Source organism: Balaenoptera acutorostrata, chromosome 4 (assembly GCF_949987535.1).
Source record: "Balaenoptera acutorostrata chromosome 4, mBalAcu1.1, whole genome shotgun sequence".
Taxonomy (NCBI): Eukaryota; Metazoa; Chordata; class Mammalia; order Artiodactyla; family Balaenopteridae; genus Balaenoptera; species Balaenoptera acutorostrata.
In genome coordinates this window covers 34,363,510-34,382,748 of record NC_080067.1, presented here as the reverse complement: position 1 = coordinate 34,382,748, position 19,239 = coordinate 34,363,510, and the positions used below count along the sequence as shown (strand labels likewise).

The window sequence follows — 19,239 nt, the reverse complement described above, 5'->3', positions numbered from 1 at the left end:
TCCCCCTGACTTTTCCTTAATATTGTTATGTTATTTTTGTAATTCTAAAATATTAATAATACAATTGGGGCAAGAATGAGAATTGTGCCAAGACCGTTTCTTTCCAAACATCCGCACTTATTTATTTTCATTATGAAATATATTATCAAAAGAAAAATGTAAGTGTAGGTTATAAAGCATACTAATAATAACACTAAATATCCCCAATATCCAACTGAAAAACTCAAACATTACCAATACTGTTTAAATTCTCTGTGCGGGCTCCCTAATCCCATCTCAGAGCCCCCCACCCCAGAAGTAACTACTTAACATGAATTTTGTTTGTAATTATCTTGATTTCCTTTAACACATGTGTGTATCTCCAGACAATATATGTATTTTCACTTGTTTTTGAACTTTGTAAAACTGGGCATCATACTATGTATTTTTTTCTACTACTTGTTTTTTCCTGCCACATTTAAAGACCTTTTGAAAATTAAGCATTTCCACTTAAAATGACTACCGACCTCATGTAAGGCAGTGAAGAAATCTAATTCCATGATGGTTGGAATAGTAGTTGTAAAGCAGAACTTCCCAGTCTGACAGGGTGAGCCTGGTAAACAGGAGTCAGAGCTGCTGATCCCTCGGAGCCCCTGGCTGGCCAGCCACAAAAAGCTGTTCCCTTTCACCCTCAGGTACCCTACAAATACCATCAGTCCCTCAGCCGTGGGCCACGGCAGAGCTGAGCAGCATTGGTAAGACAGGAAACCAGCAAGAAGTGGAAGAGGCAGGGCGGGAGACGTGTGAATCAGTGGTACACATTCCACTGGCAAGTCCTTCAACGCTCAACAAGGACCCTGCCTCTGCAGGGCACAGAACATACAGACCATGAAACTTCCATGGCCACTGACCTCATCATTATGTGACTACGAAGGGTCACCATTTAGCCTAAAATTGTGGATTAAAAATAGAATTAAATACCACCTAGAAGTCTGTGGCTTCTTAAATAATGTTCGAATTCAGCATTCTAACCGTCTTTTTCCAAATACACAACTCTACATCTCAAGGTCAGGCAAAACAACGTTTTCGTTTCACTAAAAAAATCTGTGCAGTGTTATCAATCTCCTCTCTTTAAAAGTCCCTAAATTAGAGCACAATTTAAAGCAGAATGCAAATCTAAGCACATCTGTGCTACAAAACATACAAGGATGTCATGAAGGCCGCTGCGTTTTCACTACGAAAACCCCAGGATTTTTGTCTAGTACATTCTAGTCAGGCTTCCAGAGGCAACTTTATTTATCTTGACAGGTTAAGACACTTTTCATCTCAATCAGCTCAGAACCAATGAGCAGGATAGCAGACATGACAGCCGCTGTGATCCCGCAGGCGAGGGTGTGGCAACACAGGTGAGAGACAGAAAGGAAATGGAACAAGAGACACAGGGCACCTGTTCTGCAACCAAAAGCAAATATCAGATTCCGTATCTTCCTTCCCTCAGGCTAGCCAAGTGCTAGTAATAACCTTACAACCACCTGGTATTTTCCAGGTCTTTTGACCAGAGTCATGAACCTGGTAAACATGGACATATCCCAGTATTTTTCAGAAACTGTGGCCGTTATTTTATGAGACAGAAATGGAGTTGAGTGCTGTTTTTTAAATTTGTGCACTTGTTCAATGCTTATGTAGTTTGTGTGCTTTTCCACAGTTTGTTGGCAGCTGGCTTGCCTACTGTGGATAGCAGGGAGGGTGGGTCAACTTTGGTTTAAACATGAACCCTAGTTTCTCAGCCCCAAGGAAATGGTCCCCTCAAAGGAAAGTTTACAATCCAGGAGCAGGGGAATCACCTGGGAGCCTGATAGAAATGCAGAATGGTAAGCCCCACCCCAGACCTACAGAATCAGAATCCACATTTGAATCCCCAGGTGATTTGTTTGCATATTAAACTCTGACAAGCACTGGTCTAGAGTCTTTTAGAGAATGACTCCTTTTTTATTTCATTATATCAGAGAATATAACTCTCAGAAATGTCATTTATACAGAAAATGTCTGAGGATATATAAATTAGGTGTAGGCATTATAGGATGATGACTAAGACAGTTTCCAGCTCTCAAATGGTTCTCAATCTAATCGGGGGTAGAGGAGCATAAACCAAGCAAAAGTAATTTAAAGCAAAATGTGCTTAATACTATAAAAGAGGTATAGACAAGTGCTGAAATGAAAATGTGACTCACACCTTAACACTGACTTCCTATAATATGGTTGGCAAGTATCATCACTCCGGCCTCTAGACAGCATGCCAAGTATACTAAGTTACAGTTCGTGAATGGCCCAGCGCTTGGGGATATTTCCATGAGGTTTACTAAGGATCATCGGATTAAGCCCAGGTGCCTCATGGAAATCCAGGTACTTGGAGTTCTGGTCTCAGCATCACTGCATCTCACTGGCCTCAATCCATTTAAGCCAAGAACAACTGATTTAGTTTACCATTTCATGTTACAGCTTTTGTTTCTCACCTTTAAAAATATATTTTTAATAATCAAGCTATTAAATAATAATATAGATGCAAGGGAACACTTGTTTGTGGTTTAAATTTCACTTTCTCAGTTTAAGGCAGGTCCTCCTAGTCTAGAGTCTCTTAGCACTCTGAATTTTTCAGAATCATGATTACATAATTAATTGTATGGTCTCATAAAATATATACAAGCTTTATAGAGGCAGGGATACAATCTGTATTATTTACCAGTCTATTCCTGGCCCTTAAACTTAGTATCTTCACCAGAGTAGGAGCTCAAATGATTTTTTTAAATACTACAGGAATGGATTATAGAAATAAAGACACGAGTAATCATTTCTAAGAATACTTCCAGACCCACAAAACAATATGAGACTATCAACTGTGCTGCTGATTTAAAAAGACAAAGTAACTCAAGAGACAGAGAGAACAAACTAATGGCTGCCAGTGGGGAGAGGGAAAGGGAGGGGGGCAAGATAGGGGTAGGGGATTAAGAGGTACAAACTACTATGTATTAAATAAATAAGCTGCAAAGATATACTGTACAGCACAGGGAATACAGCCAATATTTTATGATAACTATAAGTGGAGTATAACCTTTAAAAATTGTGAATCACTATGTTGTACACCTGATACTTACATAATACTGTAAATCAACTATATCTCATTAATAAAATAAAATGCATCCAATAGTTTAACAATTAAAAAAAGACAAAATATTTCTAGACATTACAGTTTAGCAGGGAGGAACAGCAGCTGTAGAGATAGAAGACATAAGCTTCCGTGTCTTCATCTCTAAAATGAGGAATTTATCAGCTGCTGTCTCTACTTATTCAGGGGAATGAATTTTAAGTAATTAATCTGTAATAAACCCAGTGTAATAGAGATTTTCCTGTATCCCATATCATTCTCTGATACATTTTCGTGACTGTTGCAGTGTGGGGTAACTGCGAGAGAAGGGACAAAACGACACTCACATAACCCAGCCACAGCATCAAGAAAGACTGTCTGGTCTAGACCTGGCTCTGCCACCAGCTCAGGGATACTGGGCAAGCGGCTGTCCTAACTGTTTCCGACACTGGGTGCCCAGTAGTAGCTATACAGCAGGCCTTCAATAAATATGTTGAATTAATATATTAATAAGTAAATGAATGACTACTTCACAGAACTGTTGAGGAATAAATGAAGAAGTAAAATGACCAGCCTAAGAGCCTATAACACTTTAGTCCTTCCCACGATCTCTATTTCTCACAAGGTTCATGATCTCTGCTGGTTACAAGGCTAGAAATAAACAGATGGCTAAAAAAAAAAAAAAAAAAAATACTCAAGGGTACGAGATAAAAATAGCTCTTAAAACTTGTGTGTACTCATTTATTTTGCTACTACATGTTATGATTTTTGCTTTTCATCTTTACTTATTCAAGATACTACCCAAACTATCAATTAAATGATAGAAACCCAAGAGAAGAGAGTAATTTTCAAAGTAATTGATAAAATAGTTTAAGGGCCACAAGCAGTCTAGTGTGTGGGCAGCTGGGAAAGCCTACCATGAGCACCTGTCAGAGTGGAACCTATCAAGTCACACCTAAATGTCTAAGCTCATTTGGTTTGAACAAGACAAGTACTATCTGGGATTACCTCTCTCCTTCATTCCTTTTTTGGGCAGGTCCAGCTTGAATCCAAACTAATTGCAAAGATTAGAGAAGGTAGCACTGGGGCCAATTTTACACTTTAATAGATAGCACCACCAAATATTTTCTGTTAAAAATTATTTTAAAACTTTATTGTACTCTCCTGGTTTATTACATTTCCAAGCACAGGGGAAAAAATGTTCAGTTTAAGGGTCTCAGTGACCACTTAGAATTAGAATACGTAACACACAGTTTTAATGACCTCACAGCGGATCTTAGATTCTGCTGAAAGAAAACCATACCTAATATTCTGCAGAAAACGATACCTAATATTCTATCACCAATTTACTCTGTCCTATTTTTTTTGAAAACTCAACTATAGACCAAAATTTCATTACTCCAGAAAAAAAAAGTTTCGAGTATTTAGGTTACACTAATGAATTCCAAGATTTTTAAAAAATGGTTACTTCAAGTTGGAAAATATGAATTCCTCTTTTTTACTTAGGTTTTTAAAACTAACATATGCAAATGAAATTTAATAGACAGCAATTTTCAAGCACTAAACTCTTCAACTGTACAGGCACCTTTAATTTAGGATACCCTGGAGTCACGGGGCGGAAGGAAATAAATCTCAACTTGCATTCAGATTGATTTCTTCAAATGAAGAATCAAGTGGCTCAGCTTTGTTGCACATGAGTATGTGGAGACAAGACTGCTGACTAGTACCTACGAAATCTTGACCTCTTGCCTTCTCACTGCTAAATCCTGAAGTTGACCTTATCTTGTCAGTCTATAAAACGTTAGTGTATATATTTCCCAATAGCTATTGTACAACTTTTCAGGAAACATGTAACTTCGGTTATGAAGTAAGTGCCAAGATAGTTTGCAAATATTAACAGTATAGGAACTTAGACACTTCATTGTGGGAAATTAAATGCCAGCCATAAATTAGGTATGAAGTCACTAGTTTGAAATTCTGACACTCTAGATATTGAGGAAGAAAAAAGAGATGTCAAGGTACCTAGCATGATCTGCCACATTAGGATTATTCTCTTGGCCAGAGGCAAGGGTGGGGTGTGATTAGAGGGCTGGTGATTAGAAGCCTGACAAGCCACATTCTTTCACATTAGAAGGGTTGCAGAAGCAGCTGCAAATACTCAGCCATCGGAAGCCCGGTGGCTTGTCAGCGGACACCAGGTCCCATCAGTTCTTGTTGCATGTATGCAGGAGATTAAGCAGGACTTGCAAGACATTCAGACTGAGATACAGTCATCTGCGAACAGGTTTTCTTTAGTATCAGTCTAAAAATGCTGGGACTTAAGACCCCTGTTCAGTAAAACTGGGGGTGGGAGATGGTGGGGAGATACTGTGCATATGAGAAAATGTACGGTAAGGGGAAAGGAAACACCTGAAAAGTGCTCGTCTCCGTGCCTATGGCATGACATCTAAACAAGATAGGGCACTGCATTGACAGTTTGAAGCAAAGCAAGCAAAGCACCAGAAAAGGATGTCGCTTACAAAGAAATATTTTATTAAGTATAAGTCCAACAAGTCTTTATGTCACACAGATATGGATTCAATAGGATAGTAAATCCCTTCAAAGAGCAGCAAGCTCCCATGGTACGCAGCGTGCTTTCTCTGATGAGTAGGTAAAGCTTCTCTGGAACACATCAAGTGAAAAAAAACCTTTCATTTAAGAGCTGCTGCTTTATTTTTCAGTTGAATTTAAACGCTATATTGAGAATAACCAAAAGTTCCTATCTGCATAGTTGAATTTTCAACTCCTTCAACTAAGCATTTCTACTAACAGAAAAAATTCCAATCCTTAGCCACCAACGAGCCAGTAAGTGGAATACCTTACAGAAGGGCCAGCTCCTGGAAACCCGGCTGCTGAATAATGAATGTGCTAGCAGGCACAGACTCTCCCAGTGGTTTCAGATTCTGGCTGAAATAGCAGGAAGTGCTTTCTAGTTAAGCACTTTTCACATGTTCTTGCTTCTTAACAACGAATTCATCAACTCCTCTAGTACCTCTTGGTTCTAGAACAAAGGTACAGGAACCAGGCTGGTCTCTACCAGCTAATTAATTAGTTTTATATTCTGAAATTGTAACCTGGGTAATTGATCACGGCACACTCCTGTTTGGTATCCAAACTCTTATCTTGCAACAATAAAATCGAATTCTCCTTAGGCAATTACAATCGTGTGGATTTTAGGCAGCTGGATCTACTTTAGAATGTGATTCACTTACTGGAGCTGAGAATTTACACGGAATTTCTGGCAGGATTATACTACTTCCTTTAAATTTAACGAGAGGAGGTGAAGAAAGCCACACTCTGACGGGAAGGTTAGTGGACTTCCGCTAAAAATACTCCTACCTCCCTCCTATGCAAAGGTAACTATTTTCATGGGAGCAGCAGAAATAAGGAATACATGTTTTGAGCTCAAATACCAATATAGCTTTCACTCCTTATACGAAAGGAAAATAGGAGCTAAAAAACAGTCAGGAAAGTGAAGAAGTTACATTTGGCCGTAACCACAGTGAACACTCAACACATTACTTCTTAAGGTTGCTTAAAGTAAGAATGCATTTCTTGCCGGATGCTACCATTCATTACGGTTCAGACACTCCTGCTCACCGCTTTAGGGCATGGAAGGACTTGACAGGGAGCAGATGTTCTCACTACTGACATCTTGAGCCAGATAAGTCTTTGGTGCAGGGGCTGTCCATGCACTGTAGGATGTTCAGCAGTATCCCTGGCCTCCACTCGCTAGATGCCAGTACAGCCCTCCCCACTCACGTGTGACCACCAAAAAAGTCTCCAGACATTGCCAAAAGTCCCCTGGGGGACCAAATGACCCCAGGTTTAGCACTACTGCTGTAGAGTACAAACTAACGGAACAGTGAAGCAAGACTGAGACTTAAATTTCCTTGTTCTTTTCAATGACATTTCAAATAGCTGCATATCCCAAATCCTCAAAACACTAAACAGAATTCAATTTCTGTGAACAGCGACAACACAATTTCATGTATAACTAAAAATGTTTTAACTTCCAATCTCTTAATTTCAGCAATCTGCCAAACTTTTAGATGTACTCTTTTAATTCAAAAAGTGTAATTTGAAATTTTGATTTTTAACTTTACAACTAGTTAATGGAAATGAATCTTCATATCTGTACCCAGGGCTGAACCTTGGGTCAACTGAGGATGGCTGTTCCTGCTAGTTTTGAAAGATCTACTCACTTCAAATCTCGTATCTGCTCTTGGAGAGGGAAGGGAAAGAAAAGAAGCCCCTGGTACCTGGCGTCTGCTCACGGCTCTGGCCCACCCCCATGCTCCTCACCTGGGCTTCTGTCACAATGTCAAGTATCTGATAGTGAGTCACTGCTGAGAGGGCATCTCCTTAGTGCAAATCCTTCTTCCTAGATACAACTGGGTCTTTTCTTGACTCAAAAAATTCATCAACATTAATTTTTAAAAGAGCTTATTTTGCATACTATCCACCAGTATTGTCTTGTTGTGTGTGATTTATTGTTGTTTTTTAAAAAAAGTGGCTTATTCACAGTTTCAATTTCATTGCTTGTGATTGGTCTGTTCATATTTTCTATTTCTTCCTGGTTCAGTCTTGGAAGGTTATGCCTTTCTAAGAATTTGTCCATTTCTTCCAGGTTGTCCATTTGATTGGCATAGAGTTGCTTGTAGTAGTCTCTTATGATGCTTTGTATTTCTGCAGTGTCCATTGTAATTTCTCCTTTTTTATTTCTAATTTTATTGATTTCAGTCCTCTCTTTTTCTTGATGAGTCTGGCTAAAGGTTTATCAATTTTGTTTATCTTCTCAAAGAACCAGCTTTTAGTTTTATTGATCTGTGCTATTGTTTTCTTTGTTTCTATTTTATTTATTTCTGCTCTGATCTTTACGATTTTTTTTCCTTCTACTAACTCTGGGTTTTGTTTGTTCTTCTTGCTCTAGTTTCTTTAGGTGTAAGGTTAGATTGTTTATTTGAGATATTACTTTTTTCTTGAGGTAGGCTTGTATTGCTAAAAACTTCCCTCTTAGAACTGCTTTTGCTGCATCCCATAGGTTTTGGATCATCATGTTTTCGTTGTAATTTGTCTCTAGGTATTTTTTGATTTCCTCTTTGATTTCTTCAGTGACCTCTTGGTTATTTAGTAACGTATTGCTAAACAAGGTATAAGTTTCCAAGACTGAACCAGGAAGAAACAGAAAATATGAACAGACCAATCACAAGTAATGAAATTGAAACTGTGATTAAAAATCTTCCAACAAACAAGTCCAGGACCAGATGGCTTCACAGATGAATTCTATCAAACATTTAGAGAAGAGCTAAAACCCATCCTTCTCAAACTCTTCCAAAAAATTGCAGAGAACGGAACACTCCCAAACTCATTCTATGGGCCACCATCACCCTGATACCAAAACCAGACAAAGATACTACAAAAAAAGATAATTACAGACCAATATCACTGATGAATATAGATGCAAAAATCCTCAACAAAATACTAGCAAACAGAATCCAACAACACATTAAAAGGATCATACACCATGAACAAGTGGGATTTATCCCAGGGATGCAAGGATTCTTCAACATATGCAAATCAATCAATGTGATACACCATATTAACAAACTGAAGGATAAAAACCATATGATCATCTCAATAGATGCAGAAAAAGCTTTTGACAAAATTCAACACCCATTTATGATAAAAACTCTCCAGAAAGTGGGTACAGAGGGAACCTACCTCAACATAATGAAGGCCATATATGACAAACCCACAGCAAACATCATTCTCAATGGTGAAAAACTGAAAGCATTTCCACTAAGATCAGGAACGAGACAAGGATGTCCACTCTCACCACTATTATTCAACATAGTTTTGGAACTCCTAGCTACGGCAATCAGAGAAGAAAAAGAAATAAAAGGAATACAAATCGGAAAAGAAGAAATAAAATTGTCACTGTTTGCAGATGACATGATACTATACATAGAGAATCCTAAAGATGCCACCAGGAAACTACTAGAGCTAATCAATGAATTCAGTAAAGCTGCAGGATACAAAATTAATGCACAGAAATCTCTTGCATTCCTATACACTAACAATGAAAGATCAGAAGGAGAAATTAAGGAAACAATCCCATTCACCACTGCAACAAAAAAGAATAAAATACCTAGGAATAAACCTACCTAAGGAGGTAAAAGACTTGTACTCAGAAAACTATAAGACACTGATGAAAGAAATTAAAGATGACACAAACAGATGGAGAGATATACCATGTTCTTGGATTGGAAGAATCAATATTGTGAAAATGACTATACTACTCAGAGCAATCTACAGATTCAATGCAATCCCTATCAAATTACCAGTGGCATTTTTTACAGAACTAGAACAAAAACTCTTAAAGTTTGTGGGCTTCCCTGGTGGCGCAGTGGTTGAGAATCTGCCTGCCAATGCAGGGCACACGGGTTCAAGCTCTGGTCTGGGAGGATCCCACATGCCGCGGAGCGACTGGGCCCGTGAGCCACAATTGCTGAGCCTGCGCGTCTGGAGCCTGTGCTCCGCAGCAAGAGAGGTCGCGATAGTCAGAGGCCCGCGCACCGCGATGAAGAGTGGCCTCCACTTGCCGCAGCTGGAGAAAGCCCTCGCACAGAAACGAGGACCCAACACAGCCATGAATAAATAAATAAATAAATAAATAAATAAAAATTAAAAAAAAAAAATCTTAAAGTTTGTATGGAGACACAAAAGACCCCGAATAGCCAAAGCAGTCTTGAGGGAAAAAAACAGAGATGGAGGAATAAGACTCCCTGACTTCAGACTATACTACAAAGCTACAGTAATCAAGACAATATGGTACTGGCACAAAAACAGAAATATAGATCAATGGAACAGGATACAAAGCCCAGAGATAAACCAACGCACCTATGGTCAACTAATCTATGACAAAGGAGGCAAGGATATACAATGGAGAAAAGACAGTCGCTTCAATACGTGGTGCTGGGAAAACTGGACAGCTACATGGAAAGAATGAAATTAGAACACTCCCTAACACCATACACAAAAATAAACTCAAAATGGATTCGAGACCGGACACTATAAAACTCTTGGAGGAAAACATAGGAAGAACACTCTTTGACTCAAATCACAGCAAGATCTTTTTGGATCCACCTCCTAGAGAAATGGAAATAAAAACAAAAATAAACAAATGGGACCTAATGAAACTTGAAAGCTTTTGCAAAGCAAAGGAAACTACAATCAAGACAAAAAGACAACCCTCAGAATGGGAGAAAATATTTGCAAATGAATCGACAAAGGATTAATCTCCAAAATATATAAACAGCTCATGCAGCTCAATATTAAAAAAACAAACAACCCAATCCAAAAATGGGCAGAAGACCTAAATATACATTTCTACAAAGAAGACATACAGATGGCCAAGAAGCACAGGAAAACCTGCGCAACATCACTAATTATTAGAGAAACGCAAATCAAAACTACATTGAGGTATCACCTCACACCAGTTAGAATGGGCATCATCAGAAAATCTACAAACAACAAATGCTGGAGAGGGTGTGGGAAAAAGGGAACCTTCTTGCACTGTTGGTGGGAATGTAAATTGATACAGCCACTATGGAGAACAGTATGGAGGTTCCTTAAAAAACTAAAAATAGAATTAGCATTTGACCCCTCAATCTCACTACTGGGCATATACCCAGAGAAAACCATAATTCAAAAAGACACATGCACCCCAATGTTCATTGCAGCACTATTTACAATAGCCAGGTCACGGAAGCAACCTAAATGCCCATCGACAGACGAATGGATAAAGAAGACATGGTACATACATATATACAAAGGAATATTACTCAGCCATGAAAAGGAATGAAATTGGGTCATTTGTAGAGATGTGGATGGATCTAGACTGTCATATAGAGTGAAGTAAGTCAGAAAGAGAAAAACAAATATTGTATATTAACACATATGTGTGGAACCTAGAAAAATGGTACAGATGAACTGGTTTGCAGGACAGAAAGAGAGATACAGATGTAGAGAACAAACATGGACACCAAGGTGGGAAAGTGGCGGGGTAGGTGGTGGTGGTGGTGGTGGTGGTGGTGGGATGAATTGGGAGATTGGGACTGACATATATACACTAATATGTATAAAATAGATAACTAATAAGAACCTGCTGTATAAAAAATAAATGAAATAAAATTCAAAAATTCAAAAAAGAGGGCTTCCCTGGTGGCGCAGTGGTTGAGAATCTGCCTGCCAATGCAGGGGACACGGGTTCGAGCCTTGGTCTGGGAAGATCCCACATGCCGCGGAGCAACTAGGCCCGTGAGCCACAACTACTGAGCCTGCGCGTCTGGAGCCTGTGCTCTGCAACAAGAGAGGCCGCGATAGTGAGAGGCCTGCGCACCGCGATGAAGAGTGGCCCCCACTTGCCGCAACTAGAGAAAGCCCTCGCACAGAAACGAAGACCCAACACAGCCAAAAATAAATAAATTAAAAAAAAAAAGTTTAAAAAAAATGTTAAAAAAAATTCAAAAAAGAAAAAGTGGCTTATTATTTATTATTTTAGAGACTGGCATAAAACAGAGGCATACCTACTAATCAATTTACCCAAAATTCTCCAAAGGATGGGAGGCCCTAAATCACAAATAGTCAGAACCTTTCTATATAAACATATAGCTATAGATACACTTAGGCCTTATGGAAAATGGATGGTGACTTTGCCAATGTTCTACTCCTTAGCCTTGCAGACACCACTCTACGTGATGCACTGCCTTATAGAGAGTGACAATTCGGAGACAAAGATTATTCACATAGTCTTTCTATCTTCTTTTTCAATGCCTCCCGAAAGAATGAGAGCCTAGGTTTATTCCTCAAATTTCCATGGCGACAGTACTGGGTCCTCCTGTTAGCTCCTGTACTTAAGTTTACTCAGGTTTAAAGATAGTTGTTGAACTTTTTGAACTGTATAATAGTCTTTTGAATTCTTGAATAATTATGGTTCATTTATCATACTCTAATTTAGACACAGGAAGGCCAATGAAAGGCAAGTCTTTGAAACAGCCTATGTACCATGTACCTATAGGAAAAAGATGCAAGTACATACACACAACACACAACACTATTTCCCAGAACAACACTTCAAATGCTTGCCACATCTCATGTATCGCTATCTTCCAGACACAAGGAACCATAGCAACTCCCAGAGAAGAGCAGCCCCTGGAAGATACTCACAGCTTGTCAGATATAAAGAAAACAGATACATACCATCAAAACTACCTTGCTCGGAAGCAAGGTGTAACAGCTGATTGTATGTTTCAACTGAAGGCTGATAAACAAAGACTCCAGAATTGAAGCAGTCAGGCCACCCTGGGTCTGGCGCCGCCGACAATTCTTCTCTCTCAAAAAGATCATCGATATTTGCTAGGACCTGATTCAAGGGCAAGGGGGCAGGGAGAAGGGAAAGCATTTCAGAACTGTTCTGCTGCGGCATACCCTTCTTAAGTTCTCCTTAAGTTATCCAACACAAAAGATGCAGTCTGTTGCTGGTCTTAACTATTCAGATGACAGCTGTGAGGCAGCCGGGTCCTACTCTCCTTCAACACCTGACACTTTTTACAACAGTGGTTTTATCTGAACTTTACTGTCAAGTCTTGACAGCATTCTTCAAATGCCTAACTGGTCTCAGTTACTATATCCATCTTTCCAGCCATCAAAGCCATACTCACCAGAGTATCTGCATCCATGAATACACATTTTGAATACTGTGTAAGTGACCAGCAGTGGAGTTTAGTTAACGTGACGCCCAACTCAGGCCTCTTCATTAAGGTTAGATGAGCAGAATCACCACTGTCCAAGACATCTACCATGATGACTTCATCAAAGACAGTCTCTAAAGTTTTCCTGTCAAAAACAAAATCCAGAAAACAGCTCTTATCATCTCTTCAGAACAAGTGACCCATTTAACATAAGACGGCGTTCTATTTAGCTTATCAATTACGAGAGAATCTGTTACTTTGATACATTGCCATCTCTTAAATATGTCCTAATTTACTTCAGGACAAACTGTGTTAATTTGCATGCGCAGTTAACTTCACTAAAACAATAAGAACTGCTTACTGTGAGGATGAACCTCTTGTCTTAAAACATTATCACAGAAGTTTTCTATGTTTTACTGTACCTCTGAATACCAGGCAAATTGTGAAATAGCTTGTAAAAATGTGACTGATGTTTGGTAATACATCTTTTCAACAGCCTATGCTTTAACAATAATATTTTATTACAACGGGTTCTTGCTGACCACTGAATACTTTTACAAATGATGCTGAGTTAAGGGCATATAATATCTGCACTGAAGCCTATAACTAATAATTTTTGCCAAAGCAGTTGACAGAGAACTGCCTGAAGCTGTGTCCTAAAAGAAGTTAAATGACTCAGTTATTCGGTTTCCATTTTTTAGCATCGCATACAACCAGCATTTATTATGTGCTTTGCACTCCTGGCATGAGAGACTCACTTTAGTTTGTGAGGTACAACATTTCTCCCTGCCCCAAATTAACTAAAGATATATTTTAGAAAGCAAGCCTGAGGTGAGGTTAAGTGGGGTGTACTTAGGTAAGACACTAAACTCAGCACAAGGAAAAACATATGATAAAGACAGGCCATCACTGAAAGTTTATAAAAATATCAAGCATGCAGAACAAAACTGGTAATGTATTATCTGTCTCCAAAGCTGTACAAACATATGTTCTAGCTCACACAGTAAACTTGATCTCTGAAAGAAATGGTGGTACCGTTTACCACAGTAAAGGGGGCTTGCTTTCTAAGACTGTATCCACCTCCTTACACGATTCTCACTAAATAGACTATAGATTAGGACATACACATAAGAGACAGTTTTGGGGGGGCATTTTCCTAAATTACCCTTTAGGAATAAGGTTCTTAGCGTGAGAGATACATGTATGTATGTATAATGCCTCTTTTTCAGAGGTCCTTGGCATGGGCTTACATTTTTTGAAAAAAGTCTCAAAAAGAGCATTTTCAACTTCTAAAAGGGATAGGAGAATGCAAAAATAAACACAATACAGAGCTGTTAGTGTGCCCAGATATTCTTAAGTAAGTTAGTATTAGGATCAAGGTAGTTCATTCAGATACTTCAAAATTTAATTCCAACCAATTAACATGAACTAACCCAGGCAAAGAACAGCTTGTGCCCCTCAGGGTGCTCTCCTAGCAGGACCCCTAATTCTGAGAGCCCTCTGGCAAATATTCTAGTCTATTAAATTGTAAATAAAGATCTTTAGGTTACTAATGTCAATTGGGGTGGAGAAAACTGCTACTTTCTTTCAAAGTCACAGGAGGTTTCCCCCATTAGAAACAGGAACAAAGTAGTCCCTGCTGCATCTGGGGAAAGGCATGCAAGTGAAGCGTGATGACATGAAGGGCATGGCTGGACTGAGTCACTCACTCGGATTACCCCGAGAGGACCTGCCTAAGGGAGAGCCCTACTCCTGGTTAGAATCAGTAAGGGCAAGGGCCAGAACACCACCTCCCAGAGGGAGCTTGGTTGGAACATCTCCCAGGAGCCAGGAAGAGGTTTTAGACCCAGGAATCCTTCACTCAGCAACTCTCATGTTTCTCCACCAGCACGCAACCCCTGGAAAGGGTATGGCCTCAATGCCCACCAATGCCAGAAACAGGGGAGAGGGATGTCCGAGCCCCACCAACAGCGGGGCAGCGAGGTCCTCACCTCATGGAGTCCGAGACCTGTGGGGTGACGAGCACGGCCAGCCTCCTGGTGGTCCTGTGCTGTTTCAGAGACGAGCCCAGGACCAGGGCTCCTTTGGCGTAGGCATCGTTTGTGGTCAGTGTCACAAAGGCCTGATCTTAATACAAGGAAAACGAACACACATTCATTACACTATCCTACCTAGAAAACACTACCCCAGGACCCTTTTCAATCTATAATTTGGCAAAATCAGCTCCTCTGAGATCAACTTGCTGTATTAATAAAAGAGCAGCCTCTTGTGGGGGGTTAGGGTGAGAGGGAGAACCCAGTGTCCACTATAAGAATGGCTCAAGACCATTCTTTAGCAGGCAATCTTTGGCAACCTTCAAGAGGCTGACAAAGCTGTAAAAATTCAATCCAATTTAGAGTCCAGACATGCTAAATTCTCAGACTAAACAGCAGCTTAACACCCAGAGGGTGAACCTCAGGCAGTTAACAGGTAGTAAAGAAGAGATCAAGAAGTGCATTTTCTGTTTCTCCTACAAGGTACCATAGACAGTATTTTCAGCCAAGCACAAATCCAGCCAACAACCTCAACTGAGAGCATCTGAAAGCAGAGGCCATATTCTTCATTCTGGTGCTCACATGTTCCACATCTCAGGCTTTTTCTACTGTTTCCTCAACCTGGAGCAAAGACTTCATGGCCATCCAATCACCACTCAAGAGTCACTCTGAGTCTCTCTGAAACATCACCTCCCCCAAGAAGCCTTCCCTCCTTGATGCTTCTATCTAAATTGTGGCCCATCGCTGTTAAATGGATTTAGGGACCACCTCACAAGCTCTAGCAAACCTGCCTCCTTTTCCTTGGAGAAGCAAGCAGTACCCCTACCCTGTACCCTGGGGCACCTCAACACACTCTCTCTCACACACACATTCAAAAATCAATCTCCAAATTTAGTTGCCAGGACCAGGGGCAAATGCATGAATTCTCCTTCCTCCTGAATAAGCCCCACCGTCGCAAGGCCACCAGCCCAGCCTTTAGGATTTCTCCAGCCCTTCCCCGGGATGATTCTGGAGCACGCTGCCTCTCCAAAGGGATTTTAACATTAGCAGGTTGGTGGGCATCCAAACATACGGATACTTAGGATCAAGCTCCGCCAGGGCTCACTTGGGGCACTGCTGCCCAAGCAGGGAGTTGAGCCATTCTGTCATGAAGTCACTCTGTTTCCGTCTTAGGTTTCCTCATTCTCTCTTTGCCCATTTTCCAAAGTGGAGGCTGGGGGCAGTGGACATTCATTCCATTGAGAAGTGAGAGGAAGCTGTGGGTTGTCAAGTGGGCCAGCACACTCCCCAGCTGCAGATCTGAGGGCCATCTTCACACGTAGTGTTGAACTCTCCTTTAAGTTGTAGAAAGTCTGGTGTGCCCTCCCCCGGGGTCACTGGCTTCCCAGCCAGTCACGCTAGGAAAGCTCAGAACAGGGTCCCCTGTGCCTTGACATACCCATCAACTTGTACTTGTTCCTTCAACCCATCATAAGATGGCAACATTTCACTCAGCCTGTCCCAAGGGCACTTAATCTGGGGCATAATGAAGGATGTTTTAACACAAAAACGGTCCTGATTCCAGGGGAGCACGGAGACAAGTTTAATAAGTAGGGTTCAAGGCTTTCAGGAAGCTAGGATACGGATGATTTCCCAGATGAAGCGGGAAGCAGGACAAATGCTTAGGAACAGAGGCTAGAACGCCAGACCTAGCAAAGGAACAGGAAAGACCAAGGACGACTGGGTAGGAGGTTCAACCTTCCCAGATACGGCCAACCCCGGGTTACATCTGCAACCTTCCCGCAGTTCAATGGCTGTAATAACCCCACTGTTCGCCTCAACAGCACAGCAAGGACCAGTTACCTCGGGGCCTCCGGTCTTCGGGGGGCAGATTCGCCGTGCGGCCGGACACCTTGCAACAAGTGGGCCGGCGCCCTCCCACCACGCCGGGCCCGCTCCCCGGGGGCGCTCGCCGGGCTCCGGCTTCCCGCAACCCAGCCCCAAAGGCCTAAAAATAGGCTCGGTGTGGCGGCCAGCGCCGGAGAGGGCGGCCGAGGAGCCGGGCCGGGACCACCGGCGTCCCCACCTCGCGGCTGCCCCTTTCAGGAGTTGCTGCCCGCGGGCGGCGGGGGGCGGCGCCTCGCGACCCCGCCGCGCTCCGGGGCTCGGGACCGGCACCCCGGGGGAGCCGGCTCCCCACCCCCACGCAGCCGGCCGCAGCTGCTCCGCCCGCTCGCCCGCCCGCCCTTCACGGTGCGCGCAGGAGGAAGGGCAAGGAGACGGAAGCAGGAACGGGGGCTTCGGAGGAGGGCCCAGGCGCTGCCTGGCGGGCCCCCTCGGCTGCGTCCCCGGGCTCTAGACGGCCGCTCGGGCCCCCGGGCCGGCGGGGCAGCGGCTGACGCAGGAAGCGACACGCCCGGCTGCGGCCAGCCTGCAACTTTGCGGCGGTCCTCGTCCTGCTGGGAGCTCCCCCGGGGCGGAGGGGCGGGCGTGGGGGGAGAAGGGAGGCGGCGGGGCTGCGAGGGGCCGCGCGGGGCGAGGAGTCCGGCGTCCCGGGACGGCGGCGGCGGCGGCGGCGGCGGGCGGCGCGGCGCATACCTGTCATGGTGCTGCCGGGGGCGCGGGCGGCCGCCGCAGCCGCAGCCGCAGGTTGGTGGCTCGGAGAAGCCGGGCGCGGGGAGTAAGCGCGGCCGGGGAGGAGGCGCGGCGGGAGCCGAGCGTCCGTCCGGAGCGCTCTTATAGCGGCTGTCACGTGGCCGCGCACGCTCCCCGCGCCCCCGGCATCCTCCCCGGGAGGCGGCCCCGGGACTGCGGGACCCGGGTCCTCACTCAGCCCTCCCACCCCTGGGGCTGGGCTCTGGGTCCATCTCCCCAGACCCTCTGGTCCTGCTCCCGCGGGGCACCTGCCTGGACCGCGGGCCTCCGTGTACCCCCGAACCGGGGGTTTGGAGGGGGACTTTGGGGCAGAGTGTGGCATCACTGGGACAAACTCCCAAAGAAGCCAAGGGTTAGGGAACCTTCCAAAAAACCCCAGATCACTCTAGTTAGAATAACTCATCTGAACTGCTTGAATTAAACATAAAGTTTAATTCCACTTTCTTCACCTCGAATTCCAAATCAGCCTCTGGAAGCATTTCTTAGTGTTCTCACAACGGTTTTGTGGCCTTAACCAAAAAAAAGAATAAATCTTCATTATGTTAGATTCTCGAAGTCCTCTGCATCAATTAGATATTTAAGTGTTTTCATTTATTTCTCACGTTAACTCACTGAAGTAGGTTCTATAATCCTCATTTTACAGATGGGGAAACTGAGGCACAGAAAAGTTAAGTTACTTGTCAATGGTCATATCATGTAAGTGGAGAAGGTAGGATTTGAACCATGGCAGTTTCCTTACAGAATTGACTTTCTTCGTGCAAGGCCATGATACCTCTGGTACACTGGTGCCCTAAAAGGTTAGTAAATTATGGTAACTGTGGTTGGGTAATACAGTTGTTTAGGTTAATGTGTTTCACAAATCATGAAAAGGTGAATTTGTCATTTTTCTAGGAAGTTGAGAAATAGCTCTCTGATGTGATCACACCCTTCTCTCCCCATCTCTTCTATTCAGCCCAAACACACCAGGAAAGCAGCAGCTAGTACAATTCTCTGCAAACAGTAGTTGCTCAGTAAATGCTGAATGGAAGCCAAACAGGAAGTTGACAGCATCAGTTGAAATAATGAAATAGATGCTTTAGAATAAGTGATTTATTTGTAAAGGTGGAATTGCTATTCTCAAACCATTTATATCACTGTTTCTTCGAGTGTAAGCCTGGACCTCCTACATTAGAATCACTTGGGGCACTTGTTAAAACTGAAAATTTTTGGTCCTAAGCCCAGACCCCTGAATCAGATTCTTAATGGTAGAACCCAAGAATCAGCATTTTAAATGTCACCCTCTGGGAGACTCTCTTGAATCCTTTCCCCCTTCCTGATTATGGCAATGGAGACCACTGATTCACTTGGGAAGACCGCCTGGTTACTTGGCATTATAAACTTCCTTTGCAGGAAGTGCAAATGTGGGGCAAAGTTGCAGTGGATGGGTTTCCACTTATTCAAGGCCTGTAGGCTTAGAAGAGTTGGAGCTCTTTAAGGAATATAAAGGCTATAGTTGAATCGCACCTGTCTGGGGAGAGGGAAAACAAGAGTGATGCTTCCAGGTCTGAATTGCTTTTTCCATACTGATAAGTGGACCTGAAGGAGTGAGGTTTCCATCTTTCACCCAGGAACCCTCCAGCCATCAGTGGCCCTTAACCACCTGCTTCTTGAAGTCTAA

At 42.6% G+C, this 19,239-nt stretch overlaps 1 protein-coding gene across 1 annotated transcript in view; it reads right to left on the bottom strand.

The window, feature by feature from the left end:
* The window catches only part of GYG1 (glycogenin 1), a 37,340-nt gene extending 19,680 nt beyond the window's left edge, over positions 1-17,660 (bottom strand). Inside the window, exons 1-4 of the mRNA XM_057545813.1 lie at positions 17,526-17,660; positions 14,907-15,042; positions 12,886-13,060; positions 12,425-12,587 (exon numbers count right to left, since the gene is read on the bottom strand). Coding sequence (XP_057401796.1) covers positions 12,425-12,587; positions 12,886-13,060; positions 14,907-15,042; positions 17,526-17,532 — 481 coding nt within the window. The 5' untranslated portion in view covers positions 17,533-17,660. The remainder of the gene's footprint in view (positions 1-12,424; positions 12,588-12,885; positions 13,061-14,906; positions 15,043-17,525) is intronic.
* Between the last annotated feature and the right edge of the window lie 1,579 nt (positions 17,661-19,239).